The sequence below is a fragment of the Zingiber officinale genome, chromosome 2A, assembly GCF_018446385.1.
Source record: "Zingiber officinale cultivar Zhangliang chromosome 2A, Zo_v1.1, whole genome shotgun sequence".
In the NCBI taxonomy this organism is placed as follows: domain Eukaryota; kingdom Viridiplantae; phylum Streptophyta; class Magnoliopsida; order Zingiberales; family Zingiberaceae; genus Zingiber; species Zingiber officinale.
The window spans coordinates 109,405,081-109,425,867 of NC_055988.1; the positions used below are offsets into that span (position 1 = coordinate 109,405,081).

Sequence of the window (20,787 nt, forward strand, 5' to 3'; positions counted from 1 at the left end):
CAGAGAATCTTGTATCATGTAATACTAGTAAAACTTTTCCCCCTAGTTTGGCTCGAGTTAATCCTCTGAGTCCAAACACAATAAGACCAAGATGTATATAATTATGTTTTCTCAGATAAAGACTTTTAGCAGCTTCTTCGGTCATGAGACCAAGTTTTACTTCACCTCCATCAGGAAGATGAAGAGCTTCTTGTCTATGATGTCTATAGACAGAAGTAGAAAAGTTCAAAATTCCTTGACTATAAAGTTTCTTAGGATTTAAAGCATTTAATTGTTCATTAGAAAAGATTGTTAAATCTTTATCTACGTCTATTACTTCTTCCAACCTAAGAGGGCCTAAAGAGGAAGTGCTATTTCGTTTAGTAATAGCATCTAACCAAGAAGAAGAAGTATTAGCTTCCATAGATCTAATAGCTCTAGAAGTACCAGAAAATGGTTCAGTTTTAGTCAGACTCATTGGGTCTATAGGTTAAGAATTTAGAAGTAACTGGTGGAGTTTTTGGAATAATTTTTCCCAAAGATAGATTACTAAGATCTTTAGTTAGTTTTGAAAAAGCTTCTTGGACCTCACTAGATCTTACAGAACTGGTTAAGTTATTATCTAATTGTAGTAATTTATTTTCTATTACAGTAAGGCGATAATGAAGAGAAGTGAGCAAAGCAAGTATAGTATTATTTTGTTGTATTTGAATTTGATCACTTTTTCCAGGGAAATTACTATTACAATACCCGTCTTCCTTGGTAATAGAAAATTGTTTAGTATAGTCTAAAGCATCTTCATAGTGTGTATTTTCATATTTTAATTTGTTCATTTATATTTAAGTTCCTCTAAGAGAGTAAGTATTTTATCTATCTTAACAGTTAATTGAGTCCTATTACTTACTATTAAATCTTTTGATTGTAAAAGTACTTGTTGAGTTTCTGTTTCAGAAGGTTTTATATTTCTTGATTGTTTTAAGTAATCAAGATTTCTTAAAACTTCAGCTACAACCTTTTGTAGTTGAGAAGAAACAGTACAAAGATGTTCTAGCTTATGTAAAACAGTTTGTTGATAAGTTTCACAAGAAAGAGCAAAGCTTAATAGTAGATCTGTTAAAGTATTTAAATGAGGTGACTCAGAATGTAACAGATGACCAAGTTGTTTACTTCTTACGTAACAAGTATGTTTATTATGATCTAAAGTGATGATATTTCTAGGTTGTAAAGCAAGATCTAAATAATCAAGAGTTTTACTAGAACTCATAAAAAGAACCAGAGAACGGTTGGCTCTGATACCAAATTAAAACTTCAATTTAAAACTTCAATTATAACTTCAATTCATTTTAGGATATTTTTGTGTTTTGTGTTTTGTTTTTTTTTTTTAATTACCAAATTAAACTTCAGAGGCTAAACAAAATCTTAGGATTGTAAACTTGTAGAAGAAACTCACTCTAAACCTTGGATAATTAACTGTTGTTTAAACTCACCAGTGAGCCTCACCTAGTAGAGAGCCTCAAGCGGATTTAGATAGAGCTTGGTTTCTTACCCCGACTCTTCAGGTCTTACTATAGCAGATCATGCTTGATTGCCTTACTTAGCCAGCACAGGTTTTACAGAACCAAGAACTATACTCCGTCTTCTCTCTTATCTAGTTACAGATGATAACATCTGAAAAGGACTGAGGACTATTGTTTGAACAAGAGATAACAACCAGAAGGTTTAGAGAGTAATTAAAACTTCAATTTAAAACTTCAATTATAACTTCAATTCATTTTAGGATATTTTTGTGTTTTGTGTTTTGTTTTTTTTTTTAATTACCAAATTAAACTTTAGAGGCTAAACAAAATATTAGGATTGTAAACTTGTAGAAGAAACTCACTCTAAACCTTGGATAATTAACTATTGTTTAAACTCACCAGTGAGCCTCACCTAGTAGAGAGCCTCAAGCGGATTTAGATAGAGCTTGGTTTCTTACCCCGACTCTTCAGGTCTTACTATAGCAGATCATGCTTGATTGCCTTACTTAGCCAGCACAGGTTTTACAGAACCAAGAACTATACTCCGTCTTCTCTCTTATCTAGTTACAGATGATAACATCTGAAAAGGACTGAGGACTATTGTTTGAACAAGAGATAACAACCAGAAGGTTTAGAGAGAGAAAAGAACTACTCAGCCATAATAAAAACACACTTAGATTACTGAGAAAAAACTTACATAAAAGTTACAAAGAGGAAAAACTTACTACAGATCAAGAGCTTAGAGATTTGGGAATACAATTGCTTACAAACTTGCTTCGATGCCTTGTTTATTCAGAGAAGGCATCTATTTATAGAGGAAAATAGAACAGACTAGAAGGGCTACGTGGAATATATTCTGAGGTCAGCACATATGTCATCTTTTGTATGAAGTCATTGCTTGCGTCATCTGCAATTGCTGACATCATGGCATCCGTCATAACTTATATTTCCATCATATTGATTAAGTTGGCTTCTTCAACAGAGCCCATTGGGAGTGTTGTTGTAGTTGAAGCAATAGAAGGAGTCTTTTGTTTTAGCCATGCAGCATTCTTCTTTTGATAGAATTGACATAAATTTTGATGCTGAGTCGTATAATAGAAAGGAAAATGAATTGTGCCACATTTAGTAGGCCAGTAGATTTTTTCTGTAAATGTCTCGCCTGCTAGCACATATTCTATAGGATCATTAAATGGATCCCATAGCCAAGAACTTCCTTGAAGAGAGGCTCTCCAATGTTTAAGTTGTTCAGACAATGATTTTGAAGAGAGCCATTCCTTGTCTGGATGGGAAGAATAATCTTCAAATGCTGTTAATTGAATATTAAGACCTTGAACGTCAAGTTTTATCAGATGTCTAGCTGGTTCGGTTTGTGTAGGAAGCCATTCTGGGGGTGAGCTGTCAAAAGTAGCCAGAACAAAAGTTTCTCTTTCTTCTAGTAAGTGTTGAGTAAGTCTTCCAAGAGTTGGTGATAATAATGGAATTGAATCGAGTTCTTGTATCCAAATTTGATGTAATAAACCATAAGTCATTAAAGCGTCAGGTGTAATAAGTCTTCCCCTATAATTTCTTTGTTGAAATTTTTCAAGTTGTAAATTTGCTTGTCTAATGGAGTACAATAATTGGCATCTGCAGCCTAATTCCATAGGCTGAGTACATTGGGGAAATTGATTAGTACAAGGAAGTTTATCTGAGTATTCTTCTGTATAAGTAATCATGATTCCCGTGGTGGGATTTTGATGAAACCAATTAAGTGCGTCTGATAATTCCAAGAAAGTTTTGTAGGAGGATGTATCTCCTAATATTCTTAAGTATAGTGTAATATCTTCTGGAAGTGCTGTTAAAGAAAAGAGATTATCTTTCTTCTTTTGTCCTTGAAGTATTTCTAATGATTGATAATTAAGAGGTTTAAGTGGTACTGATAAAAGATCTGTAGCTTGCTGGTCTGAAGAAGTAGCAGCCATTAAATAAGTCTTATCTTCTTGAAGTTTGCTGTTATTTGTGTAAGACTGAAGTGCTGGACTGATAATAAAGTTCGGGCCTGCTTTTTCTCTTAATATGTCATAAGCTTTATTAAGAGAATAGAAACCTTTATAAGAAGGTTTGTCTTCTTCTGGAAGTAGACTTTTAACTTCATCCCATGTTGAGTAAAGACCAGTATATGGTCCTGAGAGGATTGCGTAACAAGTAAACTTCTTTCCAAGTGGTTTTTGTATAGTAGTGGAGAAATAATTAAAGAGAGCATTGATGATAGCTATCTTCTGACTAGATATTCTTGGAGAAGTAGGAATGTTCCAGATATTATCAATTAAGCATTGCTGAATATTACAGAATGTGATCCACAATTATATGATACATATTTAGAACAATGGATAGTATCTGTAAAAAGAGACTATCAAGCTAAACATGAAATGGATATCGAATCAGGAGAAGCTATGATTCGAGTAGGAGAAAATTACTTAGGAGACGTTGCTAGGGCAACTTGGGAAGACTTTAAAACACATTTTCCTTTAGAAATAACTCGTATTGCTTCACAAGGAAATAATATTCTTAATTTTTGCTATGCTATACATAGATTATTAACTGCAAGAGATGCTAATACTGGTTTAGATATTAGACAAAAAGAAGCAATGATATATATGAAACGAATAAAAATATTAACAATTAATAGTAAACACAATTATAGCTTACGAATAAATTTTTTTCCCAAATGAAAAGTAAATGTAATAATACATTAAAAATGCAAGAAAATATATAAAAATAAAATTTTTAATCAATTTAAATGAATAAGAGATTCTGACATGCGTCAAGGGTTGGAAAAGAGATAATTTAAAGGAAGATGGATGTTTTGGCATATGTTAAGGATTGAAAGATGGGTAATTCAAAAATAGTGAGAGGTTTTGACATATGTCATGTATCAAGAGTTGGAGGGAGATAATTTTAAGGGAAAAGAAGTTCTGACATGTGTTAAGAATTGATTGGAAATAATTTAAATATCAAATTAAGAAAGTAATGTAAAAGAAAAGAGACTCTGACTATGTTAAAAATTATATAAAATTAAAAAAAATTGATAAAAAATAATAAATAAAATTGATTACAAAAATTAAAACTAAATAAAAATTAAATAAATTTACGAGTATAAAATTAAAAAATTGATGAAAAAATAATTAAAAAATTAATTAAAAAATAAAACTAAAATAAAAATTAAATAAAATTTTAAAAAATTATAAGTAAAGAAGTTATGGGCATAAGGTTATTTATATAGGTGATAAAATCTAACAATGGAGAGGGGCTAGGTAGATGATGGATCCTCTGGTACCAAAGAATGGTCCATTTTTTTAGACCCTTGATTTAGATAGATCCCACCTATTTAAAGGTGAAATCTATCTAAATCAAGTGTCCACATACAAGAGGCCATCCTTTACTTCACAATTTGCGAATCAAAGAATCTCTATTGGAACTAGGTAAGGGGTGGGAGAAGAAATTTATAAAACTAAATAAAAATTAAAAAAAATATAAGTATTGATGAAAAAAATAATAAACAAAATTAATTAAAAAAAATAAAACTAAATAAAACTTAAATAGAATTAAAATAATAATGAATAAAATTAATTAAAAAATTTTAAAAATATATAAGTATTTATGAAAAAATAATAAATAAAATTAATTAAAAAATAAAACTAAATAAAAATTAAATAAAATTGAAAAACAAAAAACAAAGAAAAAAAAGGATACAAATGGTATTTGACAGGGGAGACAATATACTATGCGATCGGATGATAATGTGACTGCGTCGTGAAGATGTGCATTTAATGCTGTGCTTTCTTTCACGAACCAACACCGCGGCTGTAGTTACCTTCAAATTTTTTTAATCCAAATATTCAATCAACTAATTTTGAAGGTACCAATCCAGCTCCATACAAATTTTCTATCCATCATAAAAATTTATTAAAAAAAATCCTACTTACAAATTTTAACCGCTACATCGTTATGCTGGGTGGCCGTCGCCACCTTTTCGTACGAGGATAGCGTTAATCTAAAGCTACTCAAAAATCACCACTGTTCTGCTTCAGCCTTACTCAAGCACAAAACCCATGGCAAGCAGAAACTTTTTAATGTTGACCAGATAACATCAAATTTGGAACAATCTATCCAGCCATACAAAAATTTTCCATCAACGGTTGAGATAAATAAAAAAATATTCATAGTGGACGGCCTAAAAATCTAATATTCTATGATTACACGTCACATCTGAAAGAAAAATCACTATAAATACATCATAATTAAAAATCGAACAATAAATATTTAGATGATAATTTAACAATCTTCCGCTACATCCCAGAGATCAGCATGAAGTTCTCAATGGCACAATGCGAAGCGTTTGTATCTCGTGCCAGAATTAATGGATGATGCTGTTTGCAAAATGACAATTTGCCAAAATCCAAATGGGGAAAAAAAAGAAAGGCGGACTTGTCAACCACCAATCGACCATCGACCTTTGAAATCGAAGCAGGACGAGATGCCAAAGAATTTTATCACAAAAGGACACGCCGACCCAACGTCGGCGTAGAATGACGTGCATTTGCAACTAAACGAGTGTTTTTTTTTTTAAAAAAAAAAACAAAAAACCGATTCACCCAAAAGGAGATTGATTGCTATGATATAACCACTGGAAATTTTATGGCCTAGGGAACAGAGCCCGCATCATCACGGCATTCAATTCTGCTAAATTTAAAGACGTGGATATCAGGCAATTTAATCTGTCTAATGTCAGTCAGACAGAGATGGTCTCTCCATAATCTGGTAAATCGTCTAATAAATTCATAGGAAAAGAATAAAAAGATCCATTCGTAACAATTTTTCGGTATTACTAGATGATATGCAATCTTCTCGGTATTTTGGTTGGTCCGATTCTAACCCTTTAGCACTATCCTTATTAATTATTATTATACTCATAATTATGATTTTTGCAATAGGTTGTGCAAATCTATCAGAGACAAAATATTCAGTGTTGATCACAATACAAGCTAACCTTGATACGAACAGAATAAGAGGGCTTCTTTTAGAAACTGTTCTTGGTTTTGCTTTCGATGAATGAGCGCACTGTAGGTTCTCTTCCCAAGTAATCTGAGAGAATTTCAAGCGACTCTTTAGCACCTCCTGGAGCTAATACCTGTGACACAGACACTAGCATTGAAATAATGTGCAACAACGGTGCAGAAAAATGTTCAAGGAGATTACGAATCTTCCTGCATCTCATGAGATGGATCTTTTACATCTACACTTCAATGAATGGTGTCTAGTTCATTCGCCTGCATTACTCAAATGCAACTAAGGTATTGAATAGATGGCAGACAAGGTTAACTATGGGTTGGGAAGTTTAGTCTAATTAGACTAGTGCATTGCTTTACTATACGTGTCAAACTGGCATATAAAATAAGACACTGCAGGTTGATGTTTAGACAAACCTTGCATAAGGCTTATATCTTATAGTTCTGCTGTACCAATAGAAAGTGGCATCGCCTAAAATCAATATGCCATGTTCAGTTAAACCATGCGGTTCATTGGTTTCTTGGCCATGCACAAAACTGGTCATGTTAGATTTAGTTGGACTATAATACTAATCCACTGTGATAATTAGAGTAATCCTGCCTATCATTGGTCATGTATGCTATACTCTAATTGCTTAACCTAAAGACAGTTGATCATAGTAGAGCTCCACCAATCAAAAGCAGGTTTAATGAGGCACTAATTGCAGGGGGAAAAAAATCCTCTTTACCTTATTTCTGAACTGAAGTCCTGCATGTTGGTTTAGCAAATCCTCTTGAAAATTTGATGCAAATATGTCAGCAGCAATGGCCTATATAATCAACAATTTTTCAGTTTCAACGATTATTTTGTAGACCCTCAAGAACTGAAATCAGAAGATATAAACTGAGAATGCATTCCCATGGGATTGACAATAATGGAGACCTTTGTTTGTTTTCGGCAAATGAAAAATCAGAAAAACCAATTATAAGCCACAAATTATCCAGGCTAAATGTGAGATACAACATCCCTCCATTAATAACAGTCAAAAGCATATGCACTATTTAAATGTCTACACATTTGGAACCGTCCATTAGGAGGAACATGTTCTCATGCCATTGTTTATAGGCAGTTCTTAACACAGTTTAAAATGCCATTCCATGTGATAGTGACAGGCACGGTGAAATATATTTGTTTGACTAGCCCACCAGAAAACAAAACGGATTAAGACAGGCTTCTGTACACTCTTCTGCAAATTGCAGAGCCATGAGCGAGGCTTCTCCATATGAGGAAGCTTCTTCCAGAATGCAAATATGAGACGAGGTTAGGCGTAATATACTTCCATGTATGCAAAACAAGGCAGAGCGAAGAGCCAACTAGGTTTTTTTCTCCCTCTTTTGGTCAATTCCCCCTCATCCTAATCAATGTTGTACAATGTGTCAGCAACCAGCACAACACAGTATTGTTCTCAAAGCCAAACTCAGTGATACGTCAAATCTTAGTATCCAAGCATATGCAACATTAAAAGTTTTCGGAAGTATGTGAAAATTCAAAAGCGTTGTTATAGCTTGTATCCAACTTGTAATGTACATATCAATATTAGAAACTGAAAAAAAAAATATTAATGATTCATATGATGAAGCAAATAATAATGGAAAAGTTGACAGATAGAAATTGGAGACAAATACAAGCATTTAAAATATTTTGAGCTACAAGAGAAGTATGTTGAATTAAACAAATCACTGTTAATGTATGGTTGATAATTTGTAAAGACAGATAGTAGATGGTAATAAATATGTACAAACCTCGCTCCAGATAGAACTATAGCAAGTGGCTTCAGAGCCAATAGCAATTTGGGGAAAACTTGAGGCTGGGTTGGTACCTTCTAATAATGGTATTCCTAGCATTATCTGGAGTACAGAAGCCAACTCTGAAGGGATGACAAATTGATCATTATATAAATCTTTCATGTACTATACCTTAGGATGCAAATGCTTAAGTAACTCCAGCATATTGACATTCTCACTCGAATAAATAAATTGGTCCATGAGGCCTGTCAATATAAAGAGCTTTTATCAACATTCCAAGTATGATCATAGCAATAAAGCAGCATTGTGTTCGATAGTCTTACCATAACAACTAGAAACAACAGGAATGCAATTAAATTGATAGGAAAATCATAATTCAGAACTGACAATTGCTGTGATAAGATTTATTAATTACAGTAATCCCACAGCATGACTGATATAACATACTCAAGATGATATAAAAGCAATTCACCCTACAGTGTTTTATCTAAAACACAAGTGAACAGGAATAAAGGATGGAAGGTTTAAAGCGATGCATAATTTTTAAGAACCAAGAAATTTGATCAACTAATATTACTGAGAAAGTTTAGAAGGAAAACATTCCCAATTAGAGGTTTTCCAACTTCTCCTGTCTTCACTAAAGTGTCTCCCAATTTGACCAGCTATCACAGTTCTAGATTTAATCCTAATTGCATATGATTAGCAACCAAGAATAATTTTGCTAAGGCGACTGTCTCTGAGTAGTTAATTTTCCAATTTAGGATTACAATTAAAGGGGAGCCTTGGAGCAATAGTAAAGTTGTTGCTTTGTGACCAAAAGGTCACGAGTTCGAATCCTGAAAATAGCCTCTTGCAAAAAGCAAGGTAAGGTTGCGTACAATGGATCCTTCCCCGGGACCTCGCATGACGGGAGCTTCGTGCACCGGGCTGCCCTTTTGTCCTTTTTAGGACTACAATTGGTTTTCTGTTTAGAGGTTTTCCAATCTTAAAATGGGAAGATGTTTCATAACAAGTTTTACGCCTCACATTTCAATCCCAGTTACTTTAGAATAGTGAGTGGAAAATATTTGAAAATTTTCAAGAAAATATCTCACTTTTTTCAATATCCATGTATCATCCACATACTCTTAAGGAATCAAAATCTCCTAATTAATTACAGAATATCTCCTAAATTAATTACACCAAATCAAATCTGTAATAAATAAATCTATAATAAATCTGCCCAGATTGATTTTACTGCCAAGATTGATATTCCACTTCCCCTGTATCTAGGGGGTAGATGCTTTGCAACCCAAGGATCGTGTTCATCTCACTTAGATTAGGTCTGAACAAGGCCTTAGTTAGGATGTCATGTACTTGATGCTTGGATGGAATGTAGTTGAGGATGATTGACTTATCTTCAATTTTCTATGAAATGTGGATCAATCTCCACATGTTTGGTACGATCACGATGGGCAAGATTCCTGGCAATTACGATAGTTGTCGCATAAGATTTGAATAGGGCCTGATGTTCAAATTTTTGATATCATTTAAAAGTTGTTTTAACCATATTCCCTCACAAATACCTAAGGTTAGTGCTCTAAACTTAGTTTCTGCACTACTTCTAGCAACCACAGTTTATTTCTTGCTTCGCCATGTCACTAGATTTCCCAGACGAAAGAGCAATATCCTGATGTAAACCATCTATCATTTGGAGATTCTGCCCAATAAGCATTAGTATATACTTCTAAAGATCTGCTACCTGATTTCTTGAACATAAGACCCTTCCCTAGATCTTTCTTCAGGTATTTCAATACACGATTCACTGCCTCCATGTGATTTATAGATGGATTATCCAAAAAATGACTCACTCGACTCACTGAGAAACTTATGCCCGAACGTGTATGGGTTAGGCAAATCAGCTTACCTACAAACCGTTGGTATTGCCCCTTATCTGTCGCTAATTCACCAGTTCTAAGCATAAGCTTCGTATTAGGATGCATGGGGGTTTCAGCTGGCTTGCACCCACTCGTTCCAATTTCACACAATAGATTAAGAACGTATCGTATTTGCTTTGGAAATAGATATGCCTTTGTTGCTTCGTGCTACCTCCATTCCCAAAAAATATTTTAAGTGCCCCAAGTCTTTGATCTCGAATTCTTTGGGCATGAGAGACTTGAGTCTTCTAATTTCAACATCATGATTTTCTAAAAGGACAATGGCATCAACATGCACAATCAGAATTGTGATTTGTCCATTTGAGAAATACATCACGAACAAGGTGTGATCAACTTGTGACTGAGAGTATCCATCATTCTTTAAAACTTTTGTGAATCTGTCAAACCATGCTCTTGGTGACTGTTTCGGCCCATACAAGGCTTTTTGAATTTGCATAATTTTCCTTGTGTATCACTTGTCTCAAAACGAGTTGGGATGTCCATGTATACTTCTTTAATCATGTCTCCATTAAGGAAGCATTTTTAATATCGAGATGATAAGAGTTGTCACTCTAAGTTGGCAGTAAGCATTTTTAATATCGAAATGATAAGAGTTGTCACTCTAAGTTGGCAGTAATGGACAGTAGAACACGAACTGTGTTGAGTTTAGATATTGGTACAAAGGTGTGTTGAGTTTAGATATTGGTACAAAGGTCTCCTAATAATCAATATCATATGATTGAATATATCCTTTTGCCACTAGGCATGCTTTGCACCTGTCTATGGTTCCATCTGCATTTTGTTTAACTAAGAATAGTCATCTACACCCCATAGTTTTCTTTCCTAGTGGTAGCTTTGTTATCACCCATGTGGCATTATTTTCTAGTGCATTATACTCCTCGAGAGTTCCCTTATTCCATTCAGGAACTTTAAGAACTTTATATAGAGAGTTAGGAATATCGATTTGTCTAAAGAAGTCACAAATGCATGAAATGATGGTGATAGCTTCATGTAGGAGATGCAACTGTGAAGAGGGTGTTGAGTGCAAGATCTTATACCTTTCCTGTGTGCAATTGGTAGATTTAATGTAGAATCTTGTTGTGCACTAGAATATATTCTCCTATTGTGATTCAGGTAGTACATGCCCTTGATGTCTCCTTCTTTCATACACCTATAGAGGAGGAGGAGGGTGACTATCAAGATTTGGAAATGGTGAATCACTAGTTTTTGGGAAAGGCTAAATAGATGACTCAATGATGATGGCTCAATACGGGATGCCCACTCCTAATATTGCAATTCACTGTTATTGTTCTCCCCCTGAATTGTAGTATTATAGTAAAGGATAATTTCAAACAATGTAATATCCATAATATTGTAGAACTTTTTGGTGACCTGTGAATAACATTTGTATCCCTTTTTATTAGAGAAATAACCAAGGAAGATGCATTTATGAACCCGTGCAGCAAGCTTGCCTCGGTATTGAGAATGAATGTGTACAAAAAATTATACACCCAAAGAGTTTGAGAGGATGGTTGGAGATAAGGTGAGACTGGAAAAATATGTTTTGTTGTGTCTGCAATGGAGTGTGGTATTTGTGACTCGAGGAGGCAAGCGATTGATAAGGTATGTAGAAGTGAGGATTGCTTCTCCCCATAAGTAGTTGGGACATTAGTTTGAAATTGGGCCACCTCAAGAATGTGGCGATTTTTCCTTTCAACCACACCATTTTGTTACGGTGTGTCAACACAGGAGCTTTGTTGGACAATTCCATGAGATTTGAGATATAAGCTAAGATCATAATTGAAAATTTTTTTGGCATTATCGGTCTTATCTGAATATTAACTTTGAATTGGTTTTTGACTGTGACATGGAAGCTTTGGAAGATATACTTGGCTTCTAATTTGTCTATCATTAGGAATGTCTAATATAGTCTAGTGTGATCGTCAACCAACAGGAGGAACCACTTTGAGCCTGTGAGACTCGGAGTATGAAATGATCCCCAAATGTCACCATTGCTGAGAGAAAAAGGATGTGTGGGCTTATATAGTCTGGGAGAGTAAGTGTTTCGAGTATGTTTTGCAATTTGACAAACTTCACACTGAAACAAATTTAGATTTTTATTAATAGAGGGTAGCAAATACTTTAGATATGAAAAATTAGGATGACCAAGACAACTGTGTCACTTCATAATATTACTTTCTTTATTGGACTGACTACGATCATTAGGACTCAACTGATATTTTTGACTAACCAAATGACTCGAGGTTGAATTTGCATTCAGAAAGTAAAGGCTTGCATGACACTCGATACTACCAATTGTCTTCCAGGTGCTCAAGTCTTGAAATACAAGAGTTAGATAAAAATTTAGTCTCACATTTGAGATCCTTATTTAATCTACTAATTGACACAAGATTACAATCAAGATCAGGAACAAATAGCACAACATGGAGAGTTAATGTGCTTGACAGATGAGTGCTCCTATCCCAACCACTTTAGCACATGTCCCATTTGCTATACGCACTAATTGGGGTCTGTCAATTAACGAAAAAGTGGAGAAAAGTAATCTATCACCTGTCATGTGCTTGAAGCGCTAAAATCCATAATCCAAGCGGAGTGGGGAGATGTATGCATTGTTGATGAATGTGATATGTTTGCTTTCTGAATGAGCTGTTGAAGAATATCAAGTTGTTCCTTAGAGAGTGTGACTACAGAACTTCCCCTTGCTTCGTGATCCTAGGAGGACTTCCAATCTGTTAGTTTCCATGAAGCTTCCAAACATTATCTTTGGTGTGCCCTTGCTTTCAACAATAGTCACACCAAGGACATCCCTTCTTTGTGTTGTAAGTGGGATTTTGGGCAGTTAGAACACTTGCTTCAATTGGCTTAAGAGATTGAATTTCGAGGTTTGGATGTCCCAACATTACCGGCATACGGCTTTCTTCCTTTTGAATTTCTGAAAATGCCTCCCGAAGACTTGCCAGTTTTGTGTCGAGGATTTTGTCCCTTACTGCATCTAGGGACTGATCAAGTCCCATCAAAAACTTAAAAACTCTCTTGTTCTCCACAAATTTCTTGAAATAGATTAGATCTTTAGAACATTTCAAATTATAGGTTTCAAAGAGATCCACATGTTGCCAATAGCGAGTGAGAGTTGTGATATAAATTGTCATTGGATGGCTACCTTGCTTGAAGTCTTGGAGAGTGTTTTCAATATGAAATAACTCAGCAGTGTTGTCAGAAAGTATCCCGAACTGCCTTCCATATATCTTGGGTTGTTAGCAATAGAAAATTCTCACCAATTTTTGCATTCATAGAACTGATTACATAACCAGATTATTTTCGACTCTCCAAACTCAGTACTCCAAACTGCTTATTCCTAGTTTTGGAACACCTAAGAGATAATCATCTTTTCCTCGTCCACTGATGAACATCATTATTGTGACCACTGAAGATAATTGTGGTCATTCAGTTTGTGAATGATAATTGAACCAGAGATAGTTTCTAGTTGAGTTGGGAATCACGACATCATGGGGAGATTTGGAGAAGAATTGCTTGCGGAAGAGCTCGCTAAAATATGCTCGGAGTCCGACATGATTAGCTGTAGGAAGAGATGTTCTGGTCGAAAGAGATGGAAACTGACGGCGATGGCGGGCCGGAACTAGATTTAGGATTAGGGTGGCTCTGATACCATGAAAGTTTTCAAGAAAATATCTCACCTTTTTCAATATCCATGTATCATCTATATACAAGTCACATACTTCTACTTAAGGAATCAAAATCTCCTAATTAATTACAGAATATCTCCTAATTAATTAGGACAAATCAAATCAAATCAAATCTGTAATAAATCTGATTTTACTGCCAAGATTGAACATTCTACTTTATATAACAAGCTGGACATTATTGATGCTTAATCTGAGCATGACAGACCTGTAGCTTTTATAATTCCCAAGTTATCTCCTCTTCACTTCTGTATAACTTAATGGTTGATTGGCTTTCATTTGATATTATGATAGAGTTGAGCATTGTTTAACTTAACGAAATTTGTCAGAAGTGAGGATGGTGAGACGTTCCATTATTTGAACAGGTAGGATCCTCGCCTTTGCATGAAGGGCATTTTCGATGAGTTAGGAGATCAATTGAGGGAGCAACCCTTGAGGATGTCCTATTGAAAAGAGAAGAAAATTATGAGGGTTCTCATCTCTTGAGCATTTGATGTTGTGTTGTATGCCATGCTTAAGGTGTATTTGATGAGTGTAATGTGCGTGAGGATGTGGCCTTTTATTACCCACTGCAGGTACTACAAAAATTGAGAGGGAAATTTGTGTGTCAAGAATCAAGGAGAAAGACAGGATAAGTTGTGTCTCTCATTTACCTCATCATAAACATGGGATGGTGTGAGTTCCAACATTGTGCCACATATGGGTTGCATTGTTATGTTAACAATCATGCTGCCATGATTGTTTAATGAAGCATTTGTTCCCACATATGGGTTCGATGATGTGTGAGAAATATGAGCTTTTGTTGCCTATCTACATCATCAAGGCCATTGGTGCGACCTGTGGGTGATGTAAAACGTTCCATCTTTATGACACATGCTTTCAATTTGGTAGTGTTCCTAGATCGCTATTGTGCGACAGATCATGGAGAGATATTCATGATTGTGCACTTGATGTGTTGTGCATTTCACCATTATAGTGACAAGGAAATTGAGAAAGAATGTAAGTAAGATTTAGACATGAGGGGCTTATTCAAGAGCCTTTTAGCTGATAATTACAGAGTGCTCAAGCAGTGATAATGAGTGTAACTGTCAGGGTTGCCATTAACTAATTAGGGACAAAACTTCGAGGATCTTTTAAGCCTCAATGCTATGATAGTTGCTAATGACACGTCATGATAGTTGCTACTATCTAACTTAGGAGCATAGTTGACCTTAGAAATGCTACAGATTGATGATGGTTAGGTACTAACTAGAAATAGCATCAAAAAATATTATAGGCAATTATTAGGATAAAAGATGACGAGTTTCTATAACTGAGAGCTTTAAGTATTTAAGATCATTTTTACAAAAGGATAAAGGGGTTGAGAGAGATATTTACATAAAATACAAATAAAATGGTTGAAATAGAGGAAGTGCTCTTTATGGTTATAAGGTACCTCTAAAATTTACAGAAAAGTTCTACACAACAATAGTTACGTCTATTATATTATATGGAGCTAAACGTTAGGCTATAACTTTAACAAAAAAGCAAAAATGAGAGTCGCAAAGATGAGGATGTTATGAGGATGGAGAGGATAAGAAATGGGAATAACAAAGATGAGGATGTAAAACATTAGGTGCAACCCCAGCACCTAATGAGGAAAAACTCTAAACACATTTAAGATGGTACATATATATACTCAGACAATCAACAAATGTTCTAGTTAGACGATGGGAAAATATGATAAATAAGTCATTAAACGAGGAAGACCAAAGGAGACTTGGTTAACAACGATGATAATATAGATGAAGATGAAAAACATGATAAAATTTATTTAAATATAGATGATGATATAGTAGAAAATAGAGCTCAATGACATAGGAGGATCCATATAACCCACCTCACTTAATTGGATAAGGCTAAGTTGTTGTATAATATAGAATCTAATTGTGTAGTTCGAGTGGAGAGGGTGAATAGTAGATAACCTGAAAAATTAAAATTCTATTCTCTTACAAGTGCGAGTGCAAGTACAAGTGCAAGTGCAAGGCTAAAGCAAATATTAGATTACCAAAATTCTCCTGTACTTGTTAGAAATAGAGATATAATTATAAACACAACGAAAATAATAATAATAATTAAAGAACTCAAGTAAGAGCAATGCTATCAAAAGATTTTAATGTAGTTCAAACCCCCTAGTCGTACTCCACGACTTACAAATTTGTTAGATGAATCACTCTTCGAAAAGTAATAATGTTTCTTTTTTCTCTATAAATGATATAATAAGCATAAGAAAATTTAAAATAAAGCAAAACCTGAAGTAGCGTCCGAAATCTGATTTATTTCAAACTAATAGTTATTTTACTCTATAAATTAAATTTCGGTAAAATAGAGGACCTCTTTGTAAAGTACACCTAAATTTTGAATTTTCTTTTTATTTTACTTAAATTGGGCCTAAATAACTAAGTTTAATATAGATTAGTGGGCCAAATTAATCCCTACACATAAATACCCAAATCTGAAGTCTTAAAAAGGGAGAGAGGAGGCAAACCTAGGATCGGGGAGTGGGTGGCAAGACTTGGCTGCACGAATCGGAAAAAAAAAGGAAGAGAATCTTGGATCGGGAGGAGGAAAGGGAAGGGAAGTTGTTCCCCGATGGTGTGCAACGGCCCTTCGTGCCGGTATTTGGTTTTGAGAGTTGTTAAGACAAAGGCACATCCTAAACTCTTCTTTTTCCCCCATTCAATTTATAGTAGTTGTGCTTACTGGAAACTTTCATGAAAATAAGTAGAAGCATGTCTCGTTAGATGACAATGCGGTTTCTTGAAGTTCCTAAAGTTTTTCTTTTAGATCTTGTTGTTCTTGTCGAGTATTGTTGCTAGAAAACTGCAGGAGATGTTGCTGCATTTTGGGATTCATTAGGATTAAATCTAGGAGCTTTAATGAGGGTTGGGATGCGAGACTTAATTATGGCGGGGAGGGAGTTAGGTTGCAAGGCATAGTTTGTTTCGAGAAGGGAGGATCGGTGTGTCTAAGGCGCAATTTTTGGGTTCGTCCTTGCAGGTTGGGGTTTGTGTGGGGCTGTGGTCTGATCATGTAGTGGGGCGAGTCGGGGGCTGGAGTTAGAGTGGTGTTGTTCAAGTCAAGAGGCTAGGACAACAGGTTGTGGGATTTAAGAATTATGAAAACGAGTCGATGCGACTGGAGATAGTGAGGACAATCTGTCGAGGAATGGGATCTGTCGAAAACAGGGACGGTGGACTTACAAGAGGGAAGGGATCCGTCGAAAATGGGGGCGGCGAACTCACGAGAGGAAAGGAATTCGTCAAAAATGGGGACGGTAAACTCACTATAAGTTGGTATGAGGGATTTGAGGATAACGGGGTCAATGAACTCTGCCAGCCCAAAAATATGCTTTGTAGATGGATCCATCGGAGAGAGGATGTCACTTTCGATGAAGGTACTACACCACTATGCTTATGCTTAGTTGAGGAGAGGTCTATGATAGGCATCAAGTTATTTTAAAGGTTTAGATTAAGGTGATTACATTGAATTCAAGTTAAATGAACTTGCACAAAATGGAATTGAATTATTATTATGGTATTAGGTATGTGAACGGAAGTTTATATACTTGTAATACTGGTTTGGGATGTGTTGAATCGTTAGACTCACTGGATTTGAATGGTTGTTGGTGAAGAGGATATTGAGGCTTAAGCGGATCTGGACCTAGGCAGTGCACTTCCAAAGATCTTTTGTTTCTGCATAAAACCAAAGATAATAAAATTTGGAGGGTTTTTAATAAAGATTGTTTGAGGGTTTAAATTATGAAATTTTGATTTCGGTAAAAAAAAATTCAGTGCCATTAGTTAAATTTAGTATAGGGTCGTTTCACCTGAAATCCATACAAGAGTTGAAGCCTAGTTGATTTCGAGCTCCTGGAGTTGCTGGAGGCACTTCAGGACATAAACAATAAGAGCATCTTATGATAATTGTTGTTATATTTCGGGGTTCCCGTCTACCAAATTAATATTGGCCAAGATTTAAAATCTCGACCCGTGCCGAGGTTTCGGTCCCAGACCGGAATGATACAGTTTCGGTATCATAGCGTGCCGTGCCGATATGGTTTCGGTATTTTTTTTAATTTATATATAGTAATTATTAGATAAATATATTTATGGTATATAATTTAAAAATAAATTGTATATTGATTTTATATAAGTTCTTTATTATTAAACAACTTAATATTGTTAAAAAAAATTAAATATAATTTTCTTTCAAGAAAATTGATCTATCAATAACTTGAATTAAAATTGATACATAACTTTTATAATTCTCTAATGCCCAAATTAAATAATCATAATTATATATAATAATTATACAAATTAACTATTTATTTATTTATTTAATAATTTAAATAATATATATTTAAAATAGTAAAAAAAATTACAATATCAATTAAACATTAAAATAGTTTTTAAAAAAATATAAAATAATTTTAAAAATATCAGAATATAAATTTGATTTATTATATTTTTATAAATTTTTTAGAATTTTTTAGATTTTTTTTTTTTAAAAAAATAGAATTTATAAATAAAATAAAAATATTAAAAACAATTTCAGAATATTATTTAATAAAATTTATTAAAATTTTTAAAATTTTAAATATATTTTGTATATTTTATTGAGATAATTTAATTAGGATTTATGAAAGCCTCTTTCAAATATCACACTTGAGAATAGGAATGAGAATTGTTTGATTTATTAAAGGAATATTGGTGTTGCATAGTAACCCTCCCTCCCCAATGCCAGTGACGCCCGCGCGCCCGTGACGGCGCCGGAGGCGTTCGGCGACGCCTCCGGTGGCACCGAAACGTCCGGCGATGCTTCCGGCAGCGCCGGAAGCATCTTGTGCTCCGCCATCGCGTCGCGACTCCTCGCAGACGCCATTGCCCGCGATGTTGATGCCCAATGGATGCCTCCGACGACACCGGAGGCATCCGATGATGCCTCCGGCGGCACTGGAAGCCAGGATGAGTATTCGGTTAATTCGGTATATAAATTAACTGAATTAACCGAAAACTGATTTAATATTAGCTAACCAAATCGAATCAAAATTTTGTTAAAATTGGATTAACCGAATTAAATTAAAAATATATTATATCGGTTAACACCGAATTAACCGAATTTGTTTAAAAAAATAATAAAAAAATTATACAAAATTAATACCAAAATAACTGAATACTCACCCCTAATCGGAAGCGACCGGCGACGCCTCCTTGCTGCTCAAGACGCGTGCGCATGGCGTGTCGATTTCGGTTTGTCGGCAGAATGGTAAAAACCGTCCATGCCGGGCGGCACGGAACGGTATTTCAATCACTGATATCGGCAACTTAGCCTCAAGTCTACATTAAGGCCGCTCAAATGACTTCTTGTGCTCGACTTCAGTCCACTCAAATTATCTAAAATTGACTGAAATGCAAGTATGAAATCCTTATTAGCCAACTCAAAGACCAGTTTAGTTGACTGCTCCAACTTCCAATCAGTTCAAACTAAGTTCAATTGCTCAAACAGCTAAAACAATAAGCTCATCTGCTAACAACTAGTTGTCATTCAACTGCTCAAACTTTTACTCAGCACAAACCATTTCTAGTCGATTCTAATGACAATGATAGCAAAGTTATCCTCCAATAGATAACTTTCCACTCAACTGAAAGATCTCTTCAGTTAACTCAAGTCCAATGGAAAGCATCATATTTAGAACTATGATTTGAAATCTCATACCAGACGAATTCGTCAAGACATATTGTACCGATAGAAACAATGTCGCCTATCTCATTATGTCAGTCATTTCATGTCAACACACAATACCTTTTGACAAACTAAAATTAAAATAATGTTGTTAGTTTTTTGTTTTGTAGTTTGTCTACATAAAAGATAATATCAAAATCGCAGTATTCCAAATGGAAAGCAAACATTGAAGTTAACTACGTAGTAATTTTTTTCCTCCTTCCATCTCCAATTTACTATCAATGTCATTCATCGAAACGTCAACACGATACCGAAACACTAGCATAGTTCGAGATCTCAAACCTTATATAGAACAATTAACTACCCAGTAGACTTTATTTCCGAGAAGAACATTTGCAGTCGACTCTGGGATCAACTCGACGTTTCAATTAATTGAGAATAACCTCCAATCAAATAAATTTTCTCAACAATCCTAACTTACTTGAGAGCAAGCTCAACTGTTGACTAAGACCTGCAAAACCTTATTCCTTGGTTGTATAAACCACTAGGTATACCCTATAGAAATATAATCCAAAATTATATTCCTCGTATAATCTCTCACAAATCACAAACATTCTAGTCTTCGATTTTCGTTAATGCTTCACCCTTGAGTCCATCTCATCAAGCCTTCAATCTCTCGGATACACCAAGCCTCTAAGCTTATTTCATGTCATCCTCCACCTTGCCTTCGAGTTCACCTCGTTTGAGCTTCTACGTCAACGAACAAACAACCAACTTGACCATGTGAGTACAACTCAATCCTATCAAATCATAATCTTTCCAACTCCATGAGCAACCTGCCAAGCTCCTAGTCGATTGTAACCTCTTGGCCCAATAATCTTCCAACTTAACGCTGTCGAGTTACGAGATTTTCAAATTCCATGTGTAACATGTCAAACTCCTATACACTTAACATACGTATTAGAAATACAAAATGATTCTAACTTAAAAACATCACTAACCACATTAACACATCCAGCTAGAGTCAACCACTTGGAGGCAACATATAATAGTTAGGTATTGTCAATACCTAATTAGATATCACTAAAGTCATTAT

General features: G+C 34.8%; 1 protein-coding gene across 2 annotated transcripts in view; it reads right to left on the reverse strand.

The window, feature by feature from the left end:
* Positions 1-6,457: 6,457 nt before the first annotated feature.
* LOC122041905 (probable thimet oligopeptidase) overlaps positions 6,458-20,787 on the reverse strand; it is a 75,349-nt gene continuing 61,019 nt past the window's right edge. For both annotated transcript variants that reach the window (XM_042601774.1, XM_042601775.1), the window contains 4 exons: positions 8,501-8,574; positions 8,327-8,431; positions 7,273-7,353; positions 6,458-6,666 (listed from right to left, as the gene is read on the reverse strand). In XM_042601774.1, coding sequence (XP_042457708.1) covers positions 6,556-6,666; positions 7,273-7,353; positions 8,327-8,431; positions 8,501-8,574 — 371 coding nt within the window. In that variant the 3' untranslated portion in view covers positions 6,458-6,555. The remainder of the gene's footprint in view (positions 6,667-7,272; positions 7,354-8,326; positions 8,432-8,500; positions 8,575-20,787) is intronic.